This window comes from Lucilia sericata, unplaced genomic scaffold (assembly GCF_015586225.1).
Source record: "Lucilia sericata isolate MDLA Ls3-8-SP2 unplaced genomic scaffold, ASM1558622v1 Contig000891F_arrow, whole genome shotgun sequence".
Classification (NCBI taxonomy): Eukaryota; Metazoa; Arthropoda; class Insecta; order Diptera; family Calliphoridae; genus Lucilia; species Lucilia sericata.
The window spans coordinates 166,275-189,512 of NW_023994880.1; the positions used below are offsets into that span (position 1 = coordinate 166,275).

The 23,238-nt window shown below is 28.5% G+C and overlaps 1 protein-coding gene across 1 annotated transcript in view; it reads right to left on the reverse strand.

Moving 5' to 3' along the window:
• LOC119608859 (cadherin-99C) overlaps positions 1 to 23,238 on the reverse strand; it is a 110,779-nt gene that overhangs the window by 74,505 nt on the left and 13,036 nt on the right. Inside the window, exons 2-3 of the mRNA XM_037963416.1 lie at positions 10,164 to 10,342; positions 9,105 to 9,227 (exon numbers count right to left, since the gene is read on the reverse strand). Coding sequence (XP_037819344.1) covers positions 9,105 to 9,137 — 33 coding nt within the window. The 5' untranslated portion in view covers positions 9,138 to 9,227; positions 10,164 to 10,342. The remainder of the gene's footprint in view (positions 1 to 9,104; positions 9,228 to 10,163; positions 10,343 to 23,238) is intronic.

The following is a 23,238-nucleotide window of genomic DNA, read 5'->3' on the forward strand; positions in this document are numbered from 1 at the left end:
GCTGTTTGACTGTTTGTTTAGAATGTTTACATTTCTAGGCTAAATGTGAAATAGTATCCTATAAAATGCAATGGTGACATCATTTTAAGCTGTTTATTAAACATATTTTTTTGTTTTTAAAATTTGTCTTCTCTAAAACTATTAAGAAATAATTTAAGTTTAGCGCTTAAAGCAAAAACAACTTTCAAAACTACTTTTTTTCATGTTAAAAAAAGAATTTTAACAAATTTGTAAGATTTTAACGACTAAATAAGAAAATGACATAGTTTCCATGGTAATATTGAGCTACAGATTAATAATTTTGGTTTAAAGTATCGAATTTCGATGTTTAAGAAGAATGCAAGTTTTGTTTATGTCGGACTTTAAGAGATTTTCTTGAAATCTTAGAATCATTACAATGGGTCGTACTGTAAAAATGTATTCAATTAGTAAATCGGTACTGGAAAAAATAAGATGTACAATAACTCATTCTCCCAGGAACGTTAGAAACTTTGAGTACGGTTAACTCAATTATTTTTTTAAGTGCAGATATTTAACATAATTACAATTTTTATTACATTTTAACTACAAAGTAGTTAATACAGCCCAGATTTTAATAAAGCGGTTATACTTTTAAGTAATCACCTGTCTAAAGGAGTTGCCATTATTGGAATTAATGCAATTCCTTTACCGGTTAATATATTCACATTTTTTCTTGTCTAAGAGAATATTTAAAAAATTAAAACATAAATTACAAAACGTGTGGCAATCTATAAAATTTTCACAACTTTTTCTAACATAGACAGAAAACGTTTAGCTTTATTAAATCTAGATAAAATTCTCACACATTGTAGTTTTCGTAAAAAAAAAACACATCAGAACAACTGTCCTTTGTGTATAACAGAAAAAAAAACTAAAGTTCTAACACATTTATTTCTAGTTTAACAATAACAATTTTATGGTCTTAAATTCTAACATCATTCTTAATAATACAAAAAAACTGTCAACTAATTATAAACAGTTTTAACAAACTAACCACAAATATTCTTTCTAAGTTTATGTTTGCTATAGAGTTCCAGTTGGGTTTCTTGTTTTTTTTTTCTTTCATTAAATTTTATTAAGTTTAACAAATAAATATTTGTTTTATTTTATACTTAAGCAATTGACTAAATAAAGCATTTTAATTGGCTGTAAAACAGAGCAAAAATATTTTAACTTGATTTTTTTGTTCTTCGTCTACTTCTTTTTTTCCAGGAATTTTTATTTCTAAAGCGTCTACAAGAGGGATTATTGGTATCAGAGATGGAAAGTGCTATATATATAAGGTAAAAAATTAAAATTGTTGTAAATAAAACTGTTATACATGAACAGTTCTTAAGAAAAGTTTGTTATTTACAAGTTTTTTCTAAAAAAAAACTGTTATACATACATTTTTGTATACAGAAAACTGTTATACACAAATTTTTCTAAGAAAAAAGTGTTATACGCAAATTATTCTATTTTACACAAATTTTTCCTTAGAAAAATTATTTTTTTTTTCTACCAAACTGTTGCATATAAACTGTTATACAAACATTTATTATAAAACAACTGTTATAAAAACAACAACTGTTATAAACAAACTGTTCCATAGAAAAAAAAAACTATTACACACAGCATTTTTCCATAGAAAAAATCTGTTATGCATAAAATTTTCAATAAAAAAACTGTTATACATCATTTTTTTAAACAATTATCATACATAATTAACATAAGGAAAACTGTTATACATCAATAGTTCTATAGAAAAGTTTGTTATACACAATTTCTTCTAAAGAAAAAACTGTAATACATAGATTTTCGTATACAGAAAACTGTTATACACAAATTTTTCTAAGAAAAAAAGTTTTATACGCTAATTATTATACCCATTTTCTTATAGAAACAATTGTTATAAATAAACTGTTCCATAAAAAAAACTATTACACACAGCATTTTTCTATAGAAAAAATCTATTTATTATAAAAAACTGTTATACACAAATTATTCTATCAAAAAACTGTTATACATAATTCTGTCTATAGATAAAATTTTATGGAAAAATTTTTCTCTAAAAAAACTCTTATACACATTTTTTTTAACAATTATTATACATAAATATTGTTTATAGAAAAAACTGTTATACTCAAATGTTTCTATAGAAAAAGTGTTATATACAATTTCTTATGGAAAGAAAGTTGTTATATTTATATTATTTTAGTTTAAAAATCTATTATACAAACATTTCTTCTATAGAAAAACTGTTATACAAAAAGTTTTCTTTAGAAAATACATAGAATTTCTATTAAAAACTTTGATATAATCTGATTTCTCTTATAAAAAACATACACGAATTTCTAATAAAATAACTACTACACAGAGATTTTATATTGAAAATAAACTGTTATACACAGACCTTTCAATTATGAACAGTTATACACAGATCGTTTTGTATAAGTAAAAACTGTTTTTTAGAATTTACTATAGAAACTCTTTCTTACACTAATTTATAAAAAAATGTTTGTGTAAGAAACTGTTATAATTACATTTCTCTTTAGAAAATAAACATTAAATTTGCATCAACATTTCCATCCCCGTTCTAAATGCTGTTTAGAGACAAGTCTCAGGAGGATGTGTACTTTACTCTCTGTTGACTGCTGTTTCTCGAAAAGTTCTGCATTGTTTGCGCTCTCAAAGTTGTGGCATTGGAACATGTTGTTTAGAAAGATGTTTAAAATAAGTGAATAACTAATTTCTAGTTACAACTTGTTTTTCTTATTTTTCTAAACCTTCTAATAACTTTAAACAAGATCTTCTTCAAAGTTTGTTATAGTTATTTTTTTCTTTCATTATTTCTTGTTTTAGTTTTAGTTCGTTTAGCTCATGTTTATTTATTTAGAATTTTTAATGCAATATTTAGTCATAAGATGTCAATTAATTTACAATCTTTTTAAAAGCAGTTTCAATGACAGTATTACCCAACACCACCAACCAACATTAGTGGAATCAAAGAGTAACGTTTTTGGTCATTACAAGGAAATTGATTTTTAATTTAACACATAATTAGCCATGTTTGGTTAAAATGTCTAAAGCTGGTTCCCTCTTTAGTCTAGTCGGTTGGTTAGCAAGTGAATCAAGTAATTAAAGATTTAAATAAAATCAAGTTTTATTTTTGTTTCTTTTTCCTTTGCTTAAATCTTGTTTACAAAAATATTTATTTAGAATTTATTTCTTTTTTACTATTTGTCTCCACCTTGGTGGCTTAAGTCTTTTGTTTTTTTACTATATCACAGTTTACACTTTTTTATATTGTATAGTCTGTAGTATTTCTTTAATGACGTTTATGTAAAAATTTTCTTAAGAATTTAAGGTATTTTTATATAAAGGTAGGAGTTAAGTATAATTTAAAGGTTTAAAGGATTTTATAAAAAGTGTACATATTTATAGAAAAAAGGCTCAATCATTGACCATATTTGTTTAATGTGAAAAAAATTTTTATAACTTTTGGTCAAGATCATTATGAAAATTGTTTTAAGTTTTAATTGAAAGTAAATACTAAATAAAAAAAAACTAAAGCTTGTTAAAATTTTTCTTTAAATTTTGTAATATTTATAAGGTTTCGATATTAGTGGGGGCAAAAAAAAAAGTTTGCCTTTATAGAATAGACCAGAGTCGGATCTATATAATAGACAATATTTAATACAATCTTACCTGTAGAACAGTCTGATCTATAGAATATTCTATAGCCTATTCTATAGAATATGCTTCTGATATGTAGAATATACTATAGTCTGATCTATAGAAAAGACTATAGTCTGATCTATAGAATGGACTATAGTTCGATCTATAGAATATACTATAGTCTGATCTATAGAACAGAATATAGTCTGATTTATAGAATAGACTATAGTCTGATCTATAAAATATACTATAGTCTGATCAATAGAATATACTATAGTCTGATCTATAGAATAGACTACATCCTGATATATAGAATATACTATAGTCTGATCTATAGAATAATCCATAGTCTGATCTATAAAATAGTCTATAGTGTGATCTATAGTATAGACTATAGTCTGATCTATAGGATAGACTATAGTCAGATCTATAGAATAGACTATGGTCTGATCTATAGAATAGATTATAGTATCAGCTATAGAATAGACTATGTCAGATCTATGGAATAGACTATAGTCTGATTTATAGAATAGATCTACTATAGCCTGAAATATAGAATATACTATAGTCTGATCTATAGAATAGACTATAGTCTAATCAATAGAATCTATAATCGGAACTGTAGAATAGACTCTAATCTGAACTATAGAATGTGCTGTAGTCTGATTTATAGAATGGACTATAGTTTGATCTATAGAATAAAGCATAGTCTTATTTATAGAGTAGAATATAGTTTTATCTATAGAGTAGAATATAGTCTGATCTATAGAATAGACTATCGTCTGATCTATAGAATAGACTATAGTCTGATCTATAGAATAGACTATAGTCTGATCTATAGAATAGACTATAGTCTGATCTAGTGAATAGACTATAGTCTGATCTATAGAATAGACTATAGTCTGATGTATAGAATAGACTATAGTATGAGCTATAGAATAGTCTATAGTCAGATCTATAGAATAGACTATAGTCTGATCTATAGAATAGACTATAGTCTGATCTATAGAATAGATCTACTATAGCCTGATATATAGAATATACTATAGTCTGATCTATAGAATAGACTATAGTCTAATCAATAGAATCTATAATCGGAACTGTAGAATAGACTCTAATCTGAACTATAGAATGTGCTGTAGTCTGATTTATAGAATGGACTATAGTTTGATCTATAGAATAAAGCATAGTCTTATCTATAGAGTAGAATATAGTTTTATCTATAGAGTAGAATATAGTCTGATCTATAGAATAGACTATAGTATGATCTATAAAATAGACTATAGTCTGATCTGTAAAATAGACTATGGTCTGATCTATAGAATAGACTATAGTCTGATCTATAGAATAGACTATAGTCTGATCTATAGAATAGACTATAGTCTGATCTATAGAATAGACTACAGTCTGATCTATAGAATAGACTATAGTCTGATCTATAGAATAAACTATAGTCTGATCTATAGAAAATACTATATAGACTTTCTATAGAATAGACCACAGTGTGATCTATGGAATTGACTATAGTCTGATCAATAGAGTTGACTATAGTCTGGTATGTAGAATGGACTATAGTATGAATTATAGAATAGACCCTAGTTTAATCCATAAAATAAACCATAGTTTGGTCTATAGAATAAACTATAGTCGCACCTTAAGAACAGACTGCAGCTTGACCTGTAGAATAAACTATAGTTTAATCAATAGAATAAACTATGGCTCGAATCATTGAAAGTAGTATAGTTTTATCTCTGGAATAGATTGTAGTCTGGATTATAGACAGCCTAATTCCAATTTAAGATGAAAGATATTTATAATGTTTTTATGACTAAGAGTTATTAAAACAAATATTAAAAAAATTACAAAATAACTCATTTCATTATAAACTAATCAAATGCATTTCTCTTCTTTTTTTTGTGAGCAATTATTAATTACAAATAAATAAAGATAAACTACAAATCAATTAACAACGAAATAACTTTATTATAAATCATTATAATAACAATAAATACCAATAAACCACCACAAAGACTTTTCAACAACAATAAAGAAGGAAACCAAACAGTAAAGGAAAACAGAAAAAGATTGAAAGAAAGATGGTGTCTTTAATGTTGTTATACTCCACTTCATCATTTTTATAAAACATAAAATCAATCTGCATTTAATTACGGACTTATTGCTTCCGCATTTTGTTTATATTAGAACTTTATAAAACTCTAATGTTTTTTTTCCTTTTTTTTCCTAGAGATATTACACAGCACAAAGTCTTTTTTTATCTCTGGACACAATATGTTTTGTTAGAAAATAAAAGAGAATATTGCCAAGAAAACGGGTAATTAGATAGAAAAATATCAGTATTAAAGTAGCAGCTACATTTCACTGTAATCAACTGACAACATTGAACTAGTTTTTGATGGAAACATACATAATTTTCTATATTTTTTTTGCTCTTTACAGTGGCTGGTTGTTTGTTGATTTCTTTTCAAACTTGATTAAAACTAACAATAGTTTTTATAATCAACGGAAAGCTTTAACAGAGGATGGATGGATAGATATATTGTGGGATGGAGTATACAATAAATGGGATTATTATGGGTTTCAAAATACTACACGTACAAAAGAATGGTGGTGGTCATCAATCAAATTGTTTGGAAAATGAATTGTATTTGTAGGAATTTAAAGAGATTTGAAATAAAAGACAGCAGGCTGAAAATAAATTGACAAATATCCATTATAGTCAGAGAAGAATATAAATGAAGATGATTTTGTCTAAGTAAGAATTTGAAATCATCAATATAATAGCGGGATACTGAAAAACTATTTGAAATTTAATAGTAGTATTGAAATGATGGTGGAAAACCGGAAGTAACATTGTAATGATATGACATTTATGTTTGTCAGTTATTAAAAGAATCAACAGTGATCATCGAGGTAATTATATTCAATGATTATATTCATTACATCATATACATAGATTACCAGTGTTAATATTGATCACAAGTGATCATATTAATCAACAGTGATCATAATGATCATCAGTAATCATAATGATCTTCAGGGATCATTAGTAATCACATTGATCACTTGTGATCATCTGTAATCATATTGATCACTAGTGATCATAATAATCACTCAGCACCCGTATTGATTATAGTGATCCTCGGTAATCATATGATCACCAGTGATCATATTAATCAACAGTAATCAAAACGATCATAATAATCATCAGTGATAATAATGATCATCAGTGATCACTAGTGATCATAGTAATTACTCAGTAACCATAGTGATTATAGTGATCCTCGGTAATAATAGTGAACATGTTAGTCAACAATGATCACTATGATCATCTGTGATCACAATGATCTTCAGGGATCATCAGTAATCACATTGATCACTCGTGATCATCAGTAATCATATTGATCACTAGTGATCATAGTAATCATTCAGTAACCATAGTGATCCTCGCTAATCATATGATCACCAGTGATCATATTAATCAACAGTGATTATAATAATCATCAGTGATCATAATAATCATCAGTGATAATAATGATCATCAGTGATCATAATGATCATCGGTGATCATAATGATCTTCAGGGATTATCAGTAATCACATGGAACACTAGTGATTGATAACTAAAGATCACAATGATCATATTGATCACTAGTGATCATAGTAATCACTCAGTAACCATAATGATTATAGTGATCCTCGGTAATAATAGTGATCATGATAACCTGTGATCATATTAATCACCAGTGATCGTTAAGATCACAAGAAATCATTGTGATTGATGATGATATTGAACACCAATGAACAAAGTGATCATTGTGATATCTAGTAACCATAGTTATCACCAGGGAACAAAGTAACCATATTCATCACAATTGATCACACTGAACCTCAGTAATCACCTCTGTAGTTTTCTAAACAAATTCTTTTGTTTAAAATGAAACATGATTTTTTAATTAAACTTCATTTCAAAGCAATTTTCAAAATTCCCCTCCCTCGTCTTAAACTTTTAAAATATTTCAAATATTTCATTGTTCTAAACTAAAACAACAGTTAAATAAAAATTATCTCGATTACCAAAGCCTTAAGATTATTTAAAAGAGATTTTAACGGAATTAAAATTACTGTTGAAAAAAGCAAACATTTAGAATGTTTTAGAATTTGTATCTAAATACTTGAAATAAATAGTTTGATATTTAAGGCAATTGTTTCTTTAGTTATTTACTTAAAGAGTTGAATGTACTGTTTTTTTGTTTTCTAAGTTCTAGATAAAAAATGCATTAAATTTTAGAATAAACATTGTAAGACGGCATGGGTAAGAAAATGCAAATACAAATAGTACGTAAATGTAAATGTTTATAGAGTAGAATAGTTATAAAATGAATGAATGAAAATAGCGTGGGTGCGATAAGATAATAATGCTAAGAACAATTTGTAGTGCTACTGCTGGTAAGCGGAGCTGAGTTGGTTTATTAAAAGGTTAGTGACAAGTTATATTTTGTTATGTTTAACCAGAAAAATTCTTATTTTTGACATGTTTTGAACATATTTGATCAATACGATCAAAAGTAATATGGGTGATCAAGAGCAAGATCAAGTGTTTACCTGCGATCTAAGTGCGATCAACATTCTTAATAGTGAACATTAGTGATCAGCAGCCTTAAAAGTAATCATATTGATCATAGGTGAAAGCTACGATCACTCATTATCAGAAATCATGTTGATTACCAATTACCACACGAGAAAATAGGACTCAACAGTGATCAGTGTGATTATAGTGATTTCCAGTAAGCATTTCTGACCAAAGTTATCCCTGAGGATCATAATAATCACCAGTGATTATTACTGATTATTCAGATCATGAGTGATCATAGTCATATTTATAGTCACGACATCTTATTATAAAGTTTGTTGTCAAATGTAGTCAAAATCGTTGATGCTACCACTTCTTAACATGTAGGGTTCGATTCCAAATAAAACAGTTTAAGATACATAAGCAATGATTATGTATTAAAGAAGAAGTCGAGAAAAAATAACTAAACCAAGAAGCAAAAAAAAAGTCAAGAAAACCACCCACCCACCTATGTGGATAAAAAATGTACAATAAGATCGTAATTCAACAATAAGAACAACATCTCAAAACAAAAAGCACTAAAGAATTAGAATAAACAAAAAAAAAAATATTTTAATTGATATTTAACATTCGGCATGTAAACAACATAGCATTGTTTTAATGTTAAAGAAAAATATAATAAAACTTGTTGAAAATATGTTTTACAACGTTAAAACCACAATGAATGGATTTGTGTTTTTTTCTTCAAGTTGTTGTTTAAAGTTAGAAAATATGAAAAAAAAAAATGAATAGAAATAGTTTTAAACATACAAAAGTTATTATGAATTTAAACTTACCTCAGGCACGGTAACCTCATAAGGTGTGTTCATGAATCGAGGTGCATTATCATTAACATCAGACACGCGCACTATAATCGGTATATTGCGGCGTTTAAGAGAGGAACGTATGGTGCAGGAAACCTGTAAGAAAATTAAATAAATTTCAATTTATTTTTCTTTCATAATACAGAAAAGGGGAATGAGGGCTCTTAAATATCACTCAATAGACTTGTCATTAAAACTCATTAAGATTTGTAGTTTAACACTTCCTTTTTGGAGCTTTTTTTCTTTAAGATTTCTTTCCATAATTTATGGACACCCCTTTACTGCTGTTTGCTACAGGTAGGTAGGTTTGATCTTAAGATGGTGTTTGCAAAGGAAATTGCATTTATTAAATGCCCCTAAACATCTTTATTGTGATTAAAAGCAGTAAAGGAAGTTAACTGTAGGACTGAGATGGAATGTTAAGGTACTTAATAATAATTAGCTGTAGTGTCAATTGGAAATAAAATTAATAAATCTTGAGTTATTTAGAGATATAAGAAAACATAATTGGAGCAGTTTTGTTATACAAAATTCTTGTGAAGAATGACTCGTCATGACGTTAGAGTAATTAAAAATTCATGTTAAGAAAGCTTTACTAAGTGAAAAAAGCTCTTTATATATGCAAAAAAAGTTAAAATGCAAAAAGCTTTTTTTATGTGGAAAAAGCTTTCTTATGTAAAAAGCTTTTTATGTAGACAAAGCTATATTATACAAAAAGCTTTTTATATGGAAAAATCTAAAGCTTTTTATATGGAATAAACTCTTCTTAAGAAAGCTTTTTGAAGTGGAAAAAATTGTTTATGGAAAAACATTTTTATAATGTGGAAATACATTTTGTATGAAAAAAGCTCTTTTATTATGCAAAAAGCTTTTTATGTGGAAAAATCTATCTTATGCAAAAAATTATCACTGCTAGAAAAGCTCTTTTATGTGAAAAAAAAATTTTTTCTAGAGAAAAAGCTTTTTTATGCGGGTACAAGCTCTGTTTTAAAAAAAATTATAATTTATCAGATAATTATATTTATTACTTACTTGAAAAACAATATGACTTAAATTTTCTTCATCTCTATCCAGTGGTTGCAGCAGCTGTAGTTTTTTGCCATTTAATAGAAATATAGGATTACCCTTAGGAAAGACTAGATCTAAGGCAATTTCCGTAAAGGGATCACCAAATATGGGTAATTCAGGCGGATTTGTTTGTTGGCCAATGTCTACAAAAAAAGAATATAAAACAAAATAACATTAATTCATTAGAATTTTAGCATTTTACTTAAGTATAACCGTTAACTTAACAGCCTTTCACTTTAACGGTCTTTAGCATAACTTCGCTAATAATCTAATAACAAAAAAAAAAAACTAATAAAAAACTCAAATAAACTTAAACTCCTTTAAAAACATTTGTCTAGCTTCTATTTTTATGTCTCTAAATTTTTCAAAAAAAAAAAAAGAAAAGAAATTCAAACTACAATTGTCGTTTAAGCGCAAAAAAAATGAGGGAACAAAATAAGGATGTTATCGTTTTACAATTGCTTTTAATAGCATCTCGAATACCAATTGCTTTTGGCTGGTTGGGGCAGTAGTGGTCTTCTTAACTAAGAATAGTAATATTTACATTTTAATGCTTTTTATAGTCTCATGCATAATAAAACTTGCTGCTACATCCAAGTCATTAGATTATTAACTACTTTTTACTAATACATTTTTGTGGCATTTTTTCCAGCTTCTCTATGTAAGTTAATTGTGTTTGAAAAAAAAGTTTATCTGTTTTCTTTTTTTGCTTTCTGTTTTATAGTCTGTGTCTGGCATAATTTCCAAACTAATTTTGCTATAGAATTGGTAGCAAGTTTTAATTTGCCGGTTTTTCGGATTGTGTTTACATATTTAGTTGGCAGTAAAAATTGTTAAATAAATATCTGCTTTGAAATAGAAGCTTTAAATTGTAAATTTAAGGAATATTTTCTATTTTTTCTATAAAAAAAACTTCTAAAATAAGAGAAATTGGAACATTTTTTCTTAAAAGATAATTTTTCGAAAAATTTCTATAAAACGAGAATTTTTTTAATTTTCAATCAATAAACTTTTTTAAACTTTTCATAAGAAAGAAACTTTTCGAAAATTTTTTATACAAAAATATCTTAAAAAAAAAAAATAAAAGAATTTTCCAATTTTGCTATAGAATATAGTCTCTACAATAACATAGTATATTGTCTCAACTATAGAATAGTCTATAGTCTGGCCAATACTAATAGTCTATAGTGTGGACTATAGAATATTATTTATTATTAAATTCTTAAAATTTTACAAAAATTGTTTTCATTTTACAAAAATTACTTAAATTAGACCTAAGCTATAAGCTTGACTGCAGACTAGTCTGGACTATAGAATTGTCTATAGTCTGGACTATAGAATAGTCTATAGTCTGGACTATAGAATAGTCTATAGTCTGGACTATAGAATAGTCTATAGTCTGGACTATAGAATAGTCTATAGTCTGGACTATAGAATAGTCTATAGTCTGGACTATAGAATAGTCTATATTCTGAACTATAGAATAGTCTATAGTCTGGACTATAGAATAGTCTATAGTCTGGACTATAGAATAGTCCATAGACTGGACTATAGAATAGTCTTTACTCTGGACTATAGAATAGTCTTTACTCTGGACTATAGAATAGTCTATAGTCTGGACTATAGAATAGTCTATAGTCTGGACTATAGAATAGTCTATAGTCTGGACTATAGAATAGTCTATAGTCTGGACTATAGAATAGCCTATAGTCTGGACTATAGAATAGTCTATATACTGAACTATAGAATAGTCTATAGTCTGGACTATAGAATATCCTATAGTCTGGACTATAGAATAGTCTACATTCTGAACTATAGAATAGTCTACAGTCTGGACTATAGAATAGCCTATAGTCTGGACTATAGAATAGTCTATATTCTGAACTATAGAATAGTCTATAGTCTGGACTATAGAATTGTCTATAGTCTGGACTATAGAATAGTCTATAGTCTGGACTATAGAATAGTCTATAGTCTGGACTATAGAATAGTCTATAGTCTGGACTATAGAATAGTCTATAGTCTGGACTATAGAATAGTCTATAGTCTGGACTATAGAATAGTCTATAGTCTGGACTATAGAATAGTCTATAGTCTGGACTATAGAATAGTCTATAGTCTGGACTATAGAATAGTCTATAGTCTGGACTATAGAATAGTCTATAGTCTGGACTATAGAATAGTCTATAGTCTGGACTATAGAATAGTCTATAGTCTGGACTATAGAATAGTCTATATTCTGGACTATAGAATAGTCTATAGTCTGGACTATAGAATAGTCTATAGTCTGGACTATAGAATAGTCTATAGTCTGGACTATAGAATAGTCTTTACTTTGGACTATAAAATAGTCTATAGTCTGGACTGTAGAATAGTCTATAGTATGGAGTATAGAATTGTCTATAGTCTGGACTATAGAATAGTCTATAGTCTGGACTATAGAATAGTCTATAGTCTGGACTATAGAATAGTCTATATACTGGACTATAGAATAGTCTATAGTCTGGACTATAGAATATTCTATAGTCTGGACTATAGAATAGTCTTTACTTTGGACTATAAAATAGTCTATAGTCTGGACTGTAGAATAGTCTATAGTATGGACTGTAGAATAGTCTATAGTATGGAGTATAGCATAGTCTATAGTCTGGACTATAGAATACCCTATAGTCTGGACTATAGAATAGTCTATAGTCTGGGCTAAAGAATTGTCTATAGTCTGGATTACAGAATAGTCTATAGTCTGCACTATAGAATAGTCTATAGTCTGGACTATAGAGTAGTCTATAGTCTGGACTATAGAATAGTCTATAGTCTGGACTATAGAATAGTCTATAGTCTGGACTATAGAATAGTCTATAGTCTGGACTATAGAATAGTCTATAGTCTGGACTAAAGAATAGTCTTTACTCTGGACTATAAAATAGTCTATAGTCTGGACTGTAGAATAGTCTATAGTATGGACTATAGAATAGCCTATAGCCTAGACAATAGAATAGTCTATAGCCGAGACTTTAGAATAGTCCATTGTCTGGACTTTAGAATAATCTTTAGTTTTGACTATAGAATTGCCTATAGGACTTAAGAATAATCTATAGTCTGGAATATATAATAGTCTATACTCTGGCTTATAATATCATCTATAGTTCTGGACTATAGTCTATAGTCTCTAAATCTACTCTAGTACACACTATGGAATATATTCTAATTAACTATCCGAATTAACTATAAAGAAAATAGATGCAAAACTTTTTAGAAAACATTCTTTTTTCCTAAGACATTGTGAAATTTAATACATATATGTAATTCTTCCTAATTAAGCTCAAAACATAAAACAATCTTAATAAATAATTCAAAACTGCAAATGAAAAAAACACATCCTTACACGTGCAGACACACAATGTCAATCAGAGAATGTAAAAGTACAAAATGACAAAAAAGAAAATCACGTATAAAATTTCAACATAAAAGTAAATGACACTGAAATGGCAAGAGAAAAAAAGTATAAATAAATGGACAATGTACAACCCAATGAACTGTAAACAAAATTTCATTTAACATTATTTAAACTAAGGAAATTTTCTGAACCAAATAGAGTTACAAACCCTACACAATCTATATTTAATCAAGCGGCAAAAAACCACAACACATTAACCTCTACACGCACATAAGGCAGCCATGGGTACATACATATTTTTTGCAAATATGTTAACATGTTCGTAACAATAAACCAAAACAATTTTGAAATTAAAACAAAACTGACATTGTCTTAAGCTGCTTCACACCTTGGTATAAGTATCATGTATGTGTGTGTGTTGCCCATCACTGTCATTTGTTAGTTATTCTTGACATTGACTTCAAAACTACAAGATATTTCGTAGTACAAGAAGTTCTATATTGACCGTATTCTTCTGCTATTTTGTTTTAGCGTGAAAGTAATGAAAATTTACAACACGAAACTTTGAAATAATTCTTCCAACACTACGCATTTGCATAAGTATACTTTGTGTCTTTTGAGTTTTCATATTTACTCTTAAAGATGTTATGCGTCTAATAAGATTTTATAGTACTGGTCTTAGCTTGGTTTGAACACAAATTGAAATTTGTTTTTATTTTTCTTGGTTTTTTCAATTTAAAACAAAATCATATTTTAAGTTAAGCTTTTGAACGGTAATGCTGTTTGTAAATATGTATGTCTATCATGTTGGACGCATTGTCTTTTTGATTTTAGCCAATGTTCAAACACAATCGGGTGTCCAAAGATATAAACATAAATAAATGTTTACACACACGTCTGTACTCTTGGTTAGTTTTCCTTTTTCATTTGCAAATGTATTTTTGCGGTAATTTTCTTAAACTTATCAAGACTGTTTAAAATTTCTAAGATATTTACCAAGGCTCCTAGAAGAGATGCAGACATTTGCGTTCATAAAGGGGAAGGTGTTCTCCAATTGACTAGAAAATAAAGTCTAGAGTCTAAAATATAATGAGGACTGTAGTGTAGTCTATTGTCATTACTACAGGCTAGTCTATAGTCAGGACTATACTCTTGTCTACAGTCAGAACTGTAGTCTAGTCTAAAGTCAGGACTGCAGTCTAGTCTCTAGTCTAGTCTATGGTCTAGTCTAAAACTAGTCTATAGTCAGGACTACTGTCTAGTCTATAGTAGGGACTATAGTCTAGTCTATAGTCAGAACTAAAGTCTAGTCTATAGTCAGGACTATAGTCTAGTCTATATAGGGACTATAGTCTAGTCTATAGTCAGGACTTTATTCTTTTCTATAGTCAGGATAGTCAAGTGTCAGGACTAAAACTATTCTATGGTCTAGTCTATAGTCAGGACTGTAGTCTAGTCTACAGTCAGGACTATAGTCTAGTCTATAGTCAGGATTGTAGTCTAGTCTAGAGTCGGGACTATAGTCTAGTCTATAGTCAGAACTGTAGTCTAGTCTAAAGTCAGGACTGCAGTCTAGTCTCTAGTCTAGTCTATGGTCTAGTCTAAAACTAGTCTATAGTCAGGACTACTGTCTAGTCTATAGTAGGGACTATAGTCTAGTCTATAGTCAGAACTAAAGTCTAGTCTATAGTCAGGACTATAGTCTAGTCTATATAGGGACTATAGTCTAGTCTATAGTCAGGACTTTATTCTTTTCTATAGTCAGGATAGTCAAGTGTCAGGACTAAAACTATTCTATGGTCTAGTCTATAGTCAGGACTGTAGTCTAGTCTATAGTCAGGATTGTAGTCTAGTCTAGAGTCAGGACTATAGTCTTGTCTACAGTCAGAACTGTAGTCTAGTCTAAAGTCAGGACTGCAGTCTAGTCTCTAGTCTAGTCTATGGTCTAGTCTAAAACTAGTCTATAGTCAGGACTACTGTCTAGTCTATAGTAGGGACTATAGTCTAGTCTATAGTCAGAACTAAAGTCTAGTCTATAGTCAGGACTATAGTCTAGTCTATATAGGGACTATAGTCTAGTCTATAGTCAGGACTTTATTCTTTTCTATAGTCAGGATAGTCAAGTGTCAGTCGTTTGTAGACTAGTCTATAGTCTAGCCTATATCCTAGACTATAGACTAGGCTATAGCCTAGTCTTTAGTAGTTCATAGCCTAGTCTATAGCCTAGTCTATAGTCTAGTCTATAGTCTAGTCTAGTCTAGTCTATAGTCTAGTCTATAGTCTAGTCTATAGTCTAGTCTATAGTCTAGTCTATAGTCTAGTCTATAGTCTAGTCTATAGTCTAGTCTATAGTCTAGTCTATAGTCTAGTCTATAGTCTAGTCTATAGTGTAGTCTATAGTGTAGTCTATAGTCTAGTCTATAGTCTAGTCTATAGTCTAGTCTATAGTCTAGTCTATAGTGTAGTCTATAGTGTAGTCTATAGTCTAGTCTATAGTCTAGTCTATAGTCTAGTCTATAGTCTAGTCTATAGTCTAGTCTATAGTCTAGTCTATAGTCTAGTCTATGGTCTAGTCTACAGTCTAGTCTATAGTCTAGTCTATAGTCTAGTCTATAGACTAGTCTATAGTCTAGTCTATAGTCTAGTCTATAGTCTAGTCTATAGACTAGTCTATAATCTAGTCTATAGTCTAGTCTATAGTCTAGTCTATAGTCTAGTCTATAGTCTAGTCTATAGTCTAGTATATAGTCTAGTCTATAGTCTAGTATATAGTCTAGTCTATAGTCTAGTCTATAGTCTAGTCTATAGTCTAGTCTATAGTCTAGTCTATAGTCTATAGTCTAGTCTATAGTCTAGTCTATAGTCTAGTCTATAGTCTAGTCTATAGTCTAGTCTATAGTCTAGTCTATAGTCTATAGTTAGTACAATAGACTATAGTCTTATTCATAGTCAGGATTATAGTCTAGTCTACAGTCAGGACTATAATCTAGTCTACAGTCAGCACTATAGTCTAGCCTTTAGTCAGGATTATAGTCTTGTTTACAGTCAGGACTATAGTTTATTCTGTAGTCAGGACTTTAGTCTAGTCTATAGTCAGGACTACAGTCTAGTCAGGTCTACAGTCTCTTCTATAGTCAGGACTATATTCTATAGGACTATGGTCTAGTCTATAGTCAGGACTGTAGCCTATAGTCAAGACCATAGTCTAGTCTATAGTCTGGACTATAGTCTATTCTATAGTCTAGTCATATAGTCATGTGTAAGTGAGGGCTATAGTATACTCTATGGTCTATACAGACTACAATTAAATTCTTAAATTAAATATTGGATACTTCCCTTTCTTATTATTCTAGTGTGAAAAGCTGAAGTAGAAAATATGTATGTGTGTATTGCAGCACCAATTAATGGTAATTATTTTAAATTAGCATTTAAACTTTATTTAGCATACGAGATCAAAAAGAAAACACTCAAAAAAATAAATTGATAACATATTGCATTATCTGGGCATAAAGTAAAGGATTACTAAAGTGATTGGTTCCATGGTGTAAGATGATTATTCTAATTCTAAATCGTTTATATAGTGTGCTCTTTTTCATATCCCTCTAATATCTGAATTTTTACAATATTTTTTCTAGTGTATATACATGAGTCGTAATCCAATTACATGATTATTATTCTTTCTCCAGAGAGGGCATGTGTGTTTTGTTGTAAGTACCCATCGTGGCTTTAATTTCCGGTATGTTTTTAGTTTAATGTTACAAATAAATAATTCAACGAAGAAACAGAAAAAGACCAACATTTTCATCAACATCATCAATATAATGATTATAAAGAACGCAACAGCAGCTTCAGCTGCAACATCAACACCATCATTAAGATTGTTTTTTTGTGTGTAGCAACAATTTTTATGTTACACAAACTGACCAATATAAATGAATTGAAAAGAAATGAAAAAAAACTTCTGATGAAGTGTTGAATGTTATATGATTTACATAGCAACATATAGACGTGTTTTTTTAGAAAAAAAAGAGTCCTGTTTTGCATGGAGGGAGAATGTGTAAAAAAAATGTTATCTTTACATTTCAGTTATACATGTGTTACCTTTGCGGTTTTGTTGTTACCACATGTTACTCCAACATAAATTTTTAATTGAACTGATTGTTAGTTCATATTTTATCCAGAGAAGATATGTAAATACTAGATGTAGTTACTTCAATTTCAAATAATTTTTAAACACACACAAGTGTGGCATTGCCTTAGACCCTCAAGCGTTTATTACTTTTATTATAATGCTCGAGTGAGCAAGTCCACAAAACAAGGTCTTTTTTTATCTACATATTATTGGCTTTCTTAGTTGTTTTTTTTATAGTTTTGTGTTCCCTACTCAATCATGTTGTGCTGCTCATAGATTTTTTTGCTATTTTAGTTGTTTCCTTTAATAAAATCGTTTGTCTTGTCTCCGCCACTAAAATGTAATGTTTTTTTATATTCTATGGCATTTTTGTCTTTCTTTTTCCATTCTAAGTACAATAATTTATTGCTTTATTATTGAAACAATAATTGGATTTGTAAGGTAAGTATTGTAAGGGTTTAATATTCGCATGTATGTAAGTATGTTTATAGATATGTATGTATTTATCATGAATATACATGGGAATAGTTGGTGAAGCTTAAATCGATTTAGTTTGTATAAACAAGAATTTGATTTGTTTTTTGTTATAAGAATATGAATATGATCAGAAAAAATAACATTGACTTGTCTTGTATTTATGTCTATAGTTTTGGACTGTATCCTGGTCAATAGTCTAGTCTGTAGTATGGACTAATGCCCAGAGTGTGGAATCTTGGCTAGTCCAAAGTAGGTTTTGTCGTCTAGTCCTTTAAGTGGTAGTCTAGTCTATAGACTAGCTATAGACTAGATTACACTGAAGTGGAGTACCTAGTCAGAACTACATTTTGGTTTATAGTCTCGGCTATAGTCTGTACTCTACTTATTTCTAGAGTCTGGTCAGCAGACCAATTTTTTATCTACTATTGGCTAAAGTCTTGTCTATAGTTTTATTTTCATTCGAGACTATATTCTATATATGTGTATATAGTATCGTCTTAAAATTAGTAAAGTTCATAGTCAGAATCCTAATATATTGAGGCTATACTATGAACTTTAGTTTTATATATAGTCTAGTATATAGGCTGGTCTATAGTCCAAGCTATAGCCTATAATATATTTCGATAATTAGTCTGGTTTATAATCATATTCATTGCCCATACTCTAGTGTACAGTATAGTATATAATCTATAGTCTTAAATTTAGAAAATTGACTAGACTATAGACTAGACTATAGACTAGACTATAGACTAGACTATAGACTACATTATAGACTAGACTATAGACTAGACTATAGACTAGACTATAGACTAGACTATAGACTAGACTATAGACTAGACTATAGACTAGACTATAGACTAGACTATAGACTAGACAATAGACTAGACAATAGACTAGACTATAGACTAGACTATAGACTAGACTATAGACTAGACTATAGACTAGACTATAGACTAGACTATAGACTAGACTATAGACTAGACTATAGACTAGACTATAGACTAGACTATAGACTAGACTATAGACTAGACTATAGACTAGACTATAGACTAGACTAGACTAGACTATAGACTAGACTATAGACTAGACTATAGACTAGACTATAGACTAGACTATAGACTAGACTATAGACTAGACTATAGACTAGACTATAGACTAGACTATAGACTAGACTATAGACTAGACTATAGACTAGACTATAGACTAGACTATAGACTAGACTATAGACTAGACTATAGACTAGACTATAGACTAGACTATAGACTAGACTATAGACTAGACTATAGACTAGACTATAGACTAGACTATAGACTAGACTATAGACTAGACTATAGACTAGACTATAGACTAGACTATAGACTAGACTATAGACTAGACTATAGACTAGACTATAGACTAGACTATAGACTAGACTATAGACTAGACTATAGACTAGACTATAGACTAGACTATAGACTAGACTATAGACTAGACTATAGACTAGACTATAGACTAGACTATAGACTAGACTATAGACTAGACTATAGACTAGACTATAGACTAGACTATAGACTAGACTATAGACTAGACTATAGACTAGACTATAGACTAGACTATAGACTAGACTATAGACTAGACTATAGACTAGACTATAGACTAGACTATAGACTAGACTATAGACTAGAGACTAGACTATAGACTAGACTATAGACTAGACTATAGACTAGACTATAGACTAGACTATAGACTAGACTATAGACTAGACTATAAACTAGACTATAAAATAGACTATAGACTAGACTATAGACTAGACTACAGACTAGGCTATAGACTAGACTATAAACTAGACTATAAAATAGACTATAGACTAGACTATAGACTAGACTATAGACTAGACTATAGACTAGACTATAGACTAGACTATAGATTAGACTATAGACCAGACTACAGACTAGACTATAGACTGTGCTATAGTCTAGTGTATACACTGTACTATAGTCTAGTGTATAGTCTAGACCGTAGTCTGGATTATAGATTAAAATTTAAATCATATTCTCGTCTATAGTCTATATTCGGAAGTATAGCCTAGTCCAAAATCTGCGCTATAGTATAGTTCATAGTCAGGGCTACATTCTAGTCTATAGTGTGGACAGCATTGCCTGTACTATTCTATAGTCTCAATCAGTAGTTAGTTCATAACATGGACTTAAGTCTAATCTATTTTGTAATCGATCTAATATTTAGCGTAATTACAGATGACAGCTTTGAATATGTTTTATCTTTTAAAAAATAAATAATTAATGAAATGCACTTTTGTTAATTTCAAAAAATATTATAGAATAAAAACCTTTTTAAAACCACTAATTATAAAATATTTTCAAATCATTATGACAGCTGTTCTTCTCTCATAACTGGTAAATTACTAAAAATATTTATCCTTTTGAGAAAAATACAAATAACATTAAAAAACAATTAAGTGTAACACATAATGTTTGTATTAAAGTCATTAATAGTTTCAAAGCAAAATAATGAGAAAGAGTAAAAAAATAAGATTTATAAAACCCTTTTTGTAGATGGGCAATAAATCCCTTTAATAAAGTTAATGAAGAGTGAGATACCAGACATTTGCGGGGATTTATAATGAAACTAAAAATAAAACTCATCAAACTAAATAATGTTGTAAATCTTAAGATTTTGTTATTTTTTTCTGATTTTTTAACATAGCCAATTCCTGTATAAAAATTTACAATAAAAATATATAAACAAAAAAATAAAAGTAAAACCTTTTGGAAAAACACAATTAAGGTGTTAAAAACCTTGAATACAAACTCGATTATAACAAAAAAAAGGAAGTTCAGTGTCGTCATAAAAGGTCTTTTCTGATTTCTTTTCGTTTATATTATTTAGGTTTATTGTGTAGCTTAAACATTTTTGTTATACGATCATTGGTTGGTAGCTACTGACTGGCATGCTGATCATGATCATGTGAAAAACATATATGTGCATATGTATGTACCAGACAAGTCAACTTTCTTGATTACTACTAGTCATTTTTATGGCCCATCGGTTGGTAATCTTCTTTAGTTTTTTTTCGATTTTTTTTGCCAGATTTTCTTTTAACACTTGTTTTTATATTTTAAAGATTTTATGTTTTTGCAACTTTTGCTGCTGCTGCCGTAGCAATAATAAATCAATGTAAAACATTGGTGTTTATGAATGCCACTTGAAGTTTTTTAGTGTCCAAAGTCCTTAAAGTTATAAATCTTGCTTCTTTGAATTTTTTTGTTCTTTGATTTTGCTGTGTATTAAGATTTAAATTGTTCTGTGTTTTTTCTTTCGGTTTTATTTTATGTTTTAAACTCATAAATAATGGATTAAATTGTTGGTTGTAATAATAAGTCTTAGTAGTAAATATAAGGACTTTATTTGATTTGTATTATGTCGCTTGTTATTAGAAAAATTACGTTAATTTTATAATTTTTAAATTCTTGGTAAATATAAATTACATATGAGGAATTTGAAAAAGAAATGTTAATAAGTGTAGTAAACATATTTTATGGGACAGTAAAAATAAATATATTTTTTATAAATTTATTATTACGATTTTATTATTATATTTGATATGCTGCTTCTAGAGGCAATTTGTAAAATAATTGTTAAGTTATTTTAAGAAATAAGCAGTATAACTTAAAAATGCAGTGGGGTTTTGAACTTTAAAACTAAGGAAGCTTTAGTCTGGACTATAGTCCACTTAATTCTTATAGGCTTGATTATATACAGACTTTTTCTATAGTCTAAAACTGGATTATAGTCTACTATATAGTCACAACTGTCATCTATTCTATACTTTGGACTAGAGTCTATTGCTTATTATTGACTATAATCTATTGTATAGTTTGAACTACATCCTATTCTAAAGTCTGAGTTATAGTCTGAAGATTATAGATTATATTATGAGCTTTTCTTTATAAGTCTATAAATTGCTCCATAGTCTATTATATAGCTTATACTGTAGTCTATTTCATAGACTAAATCGGTGTCTAACCTTTAGTATCTTTGTAAAGTCAATTTAATATTCCTTTTTTATTTAACTCCTTCAGTGCGAAGAAGTTTATTAAACTTTGCCACCATTTCAAATTCACAATTATCCAAGCCTGATCTCTACAACAATGTTGCATAAGTCCGAATAATATCCCACTAACAATAACAGCATCATAAACTTGTCTATGATTATGAAAAAATTTTACTTTACTTTAAAGTAGGAAAATCTACAGCAAATAAAAAAAAAATCCCAAACTAAACTTAACTATTACAATGTAAGTGAAGAAATCTCAAAATTACTTTGAACATTTATAATAGTTTACAGTGAAATTACCACGTAATACAAGTACATGCATGTGCTTTAAAATGAAGATTGTTTTCTTGGTTTTTTTTTGTAAAGCTTTAGGGAAAAATTCGTTATAAAAAATTTGAAAATTATATAGAGAACAAAAAATACATAGAGAAAATAAAAACAAGTTTTTTTATTATCTTTTTTAATAATAAAGCTTTTTTAATAACAACATCACTTGAAAAAGCTTTCTATAAAAGCTATTGCAAAATATTTTTATATATACTATAGAGGTTAACTGCAGTACATAAAGCTTTAAAAAAAATTATATGATTATATTTTTAAAATGATTGATTTTCCAATATTTTTTTCTCAAAAAGCTTTTTCTATGAAGTAAAAGTTTTCTTCACAAAAAGCCTCAATATATATTGCTTTTAACTAAAGAGCTATATCAATAAAATATGTTCCTTAATAAATTATACTATAAGAATTTTCCTTTAAAAACATTGCATAATAAAGATGTTTGTGTATAAAACTTAAGTTATTGGTTTTTCAAAAAGCTTTATATAATAAAGTTTTATTTCTGAAACAGATTAATATTAAAAATTAAAAATTGTCTCATTATATAATAAATAATATAAATATAATAAAGCTTATCTCAAAAGCTCTATATAATAAAACTTTTCTTATTATAAAATAAAGCTTCTGCTAAAAGCTGTATATA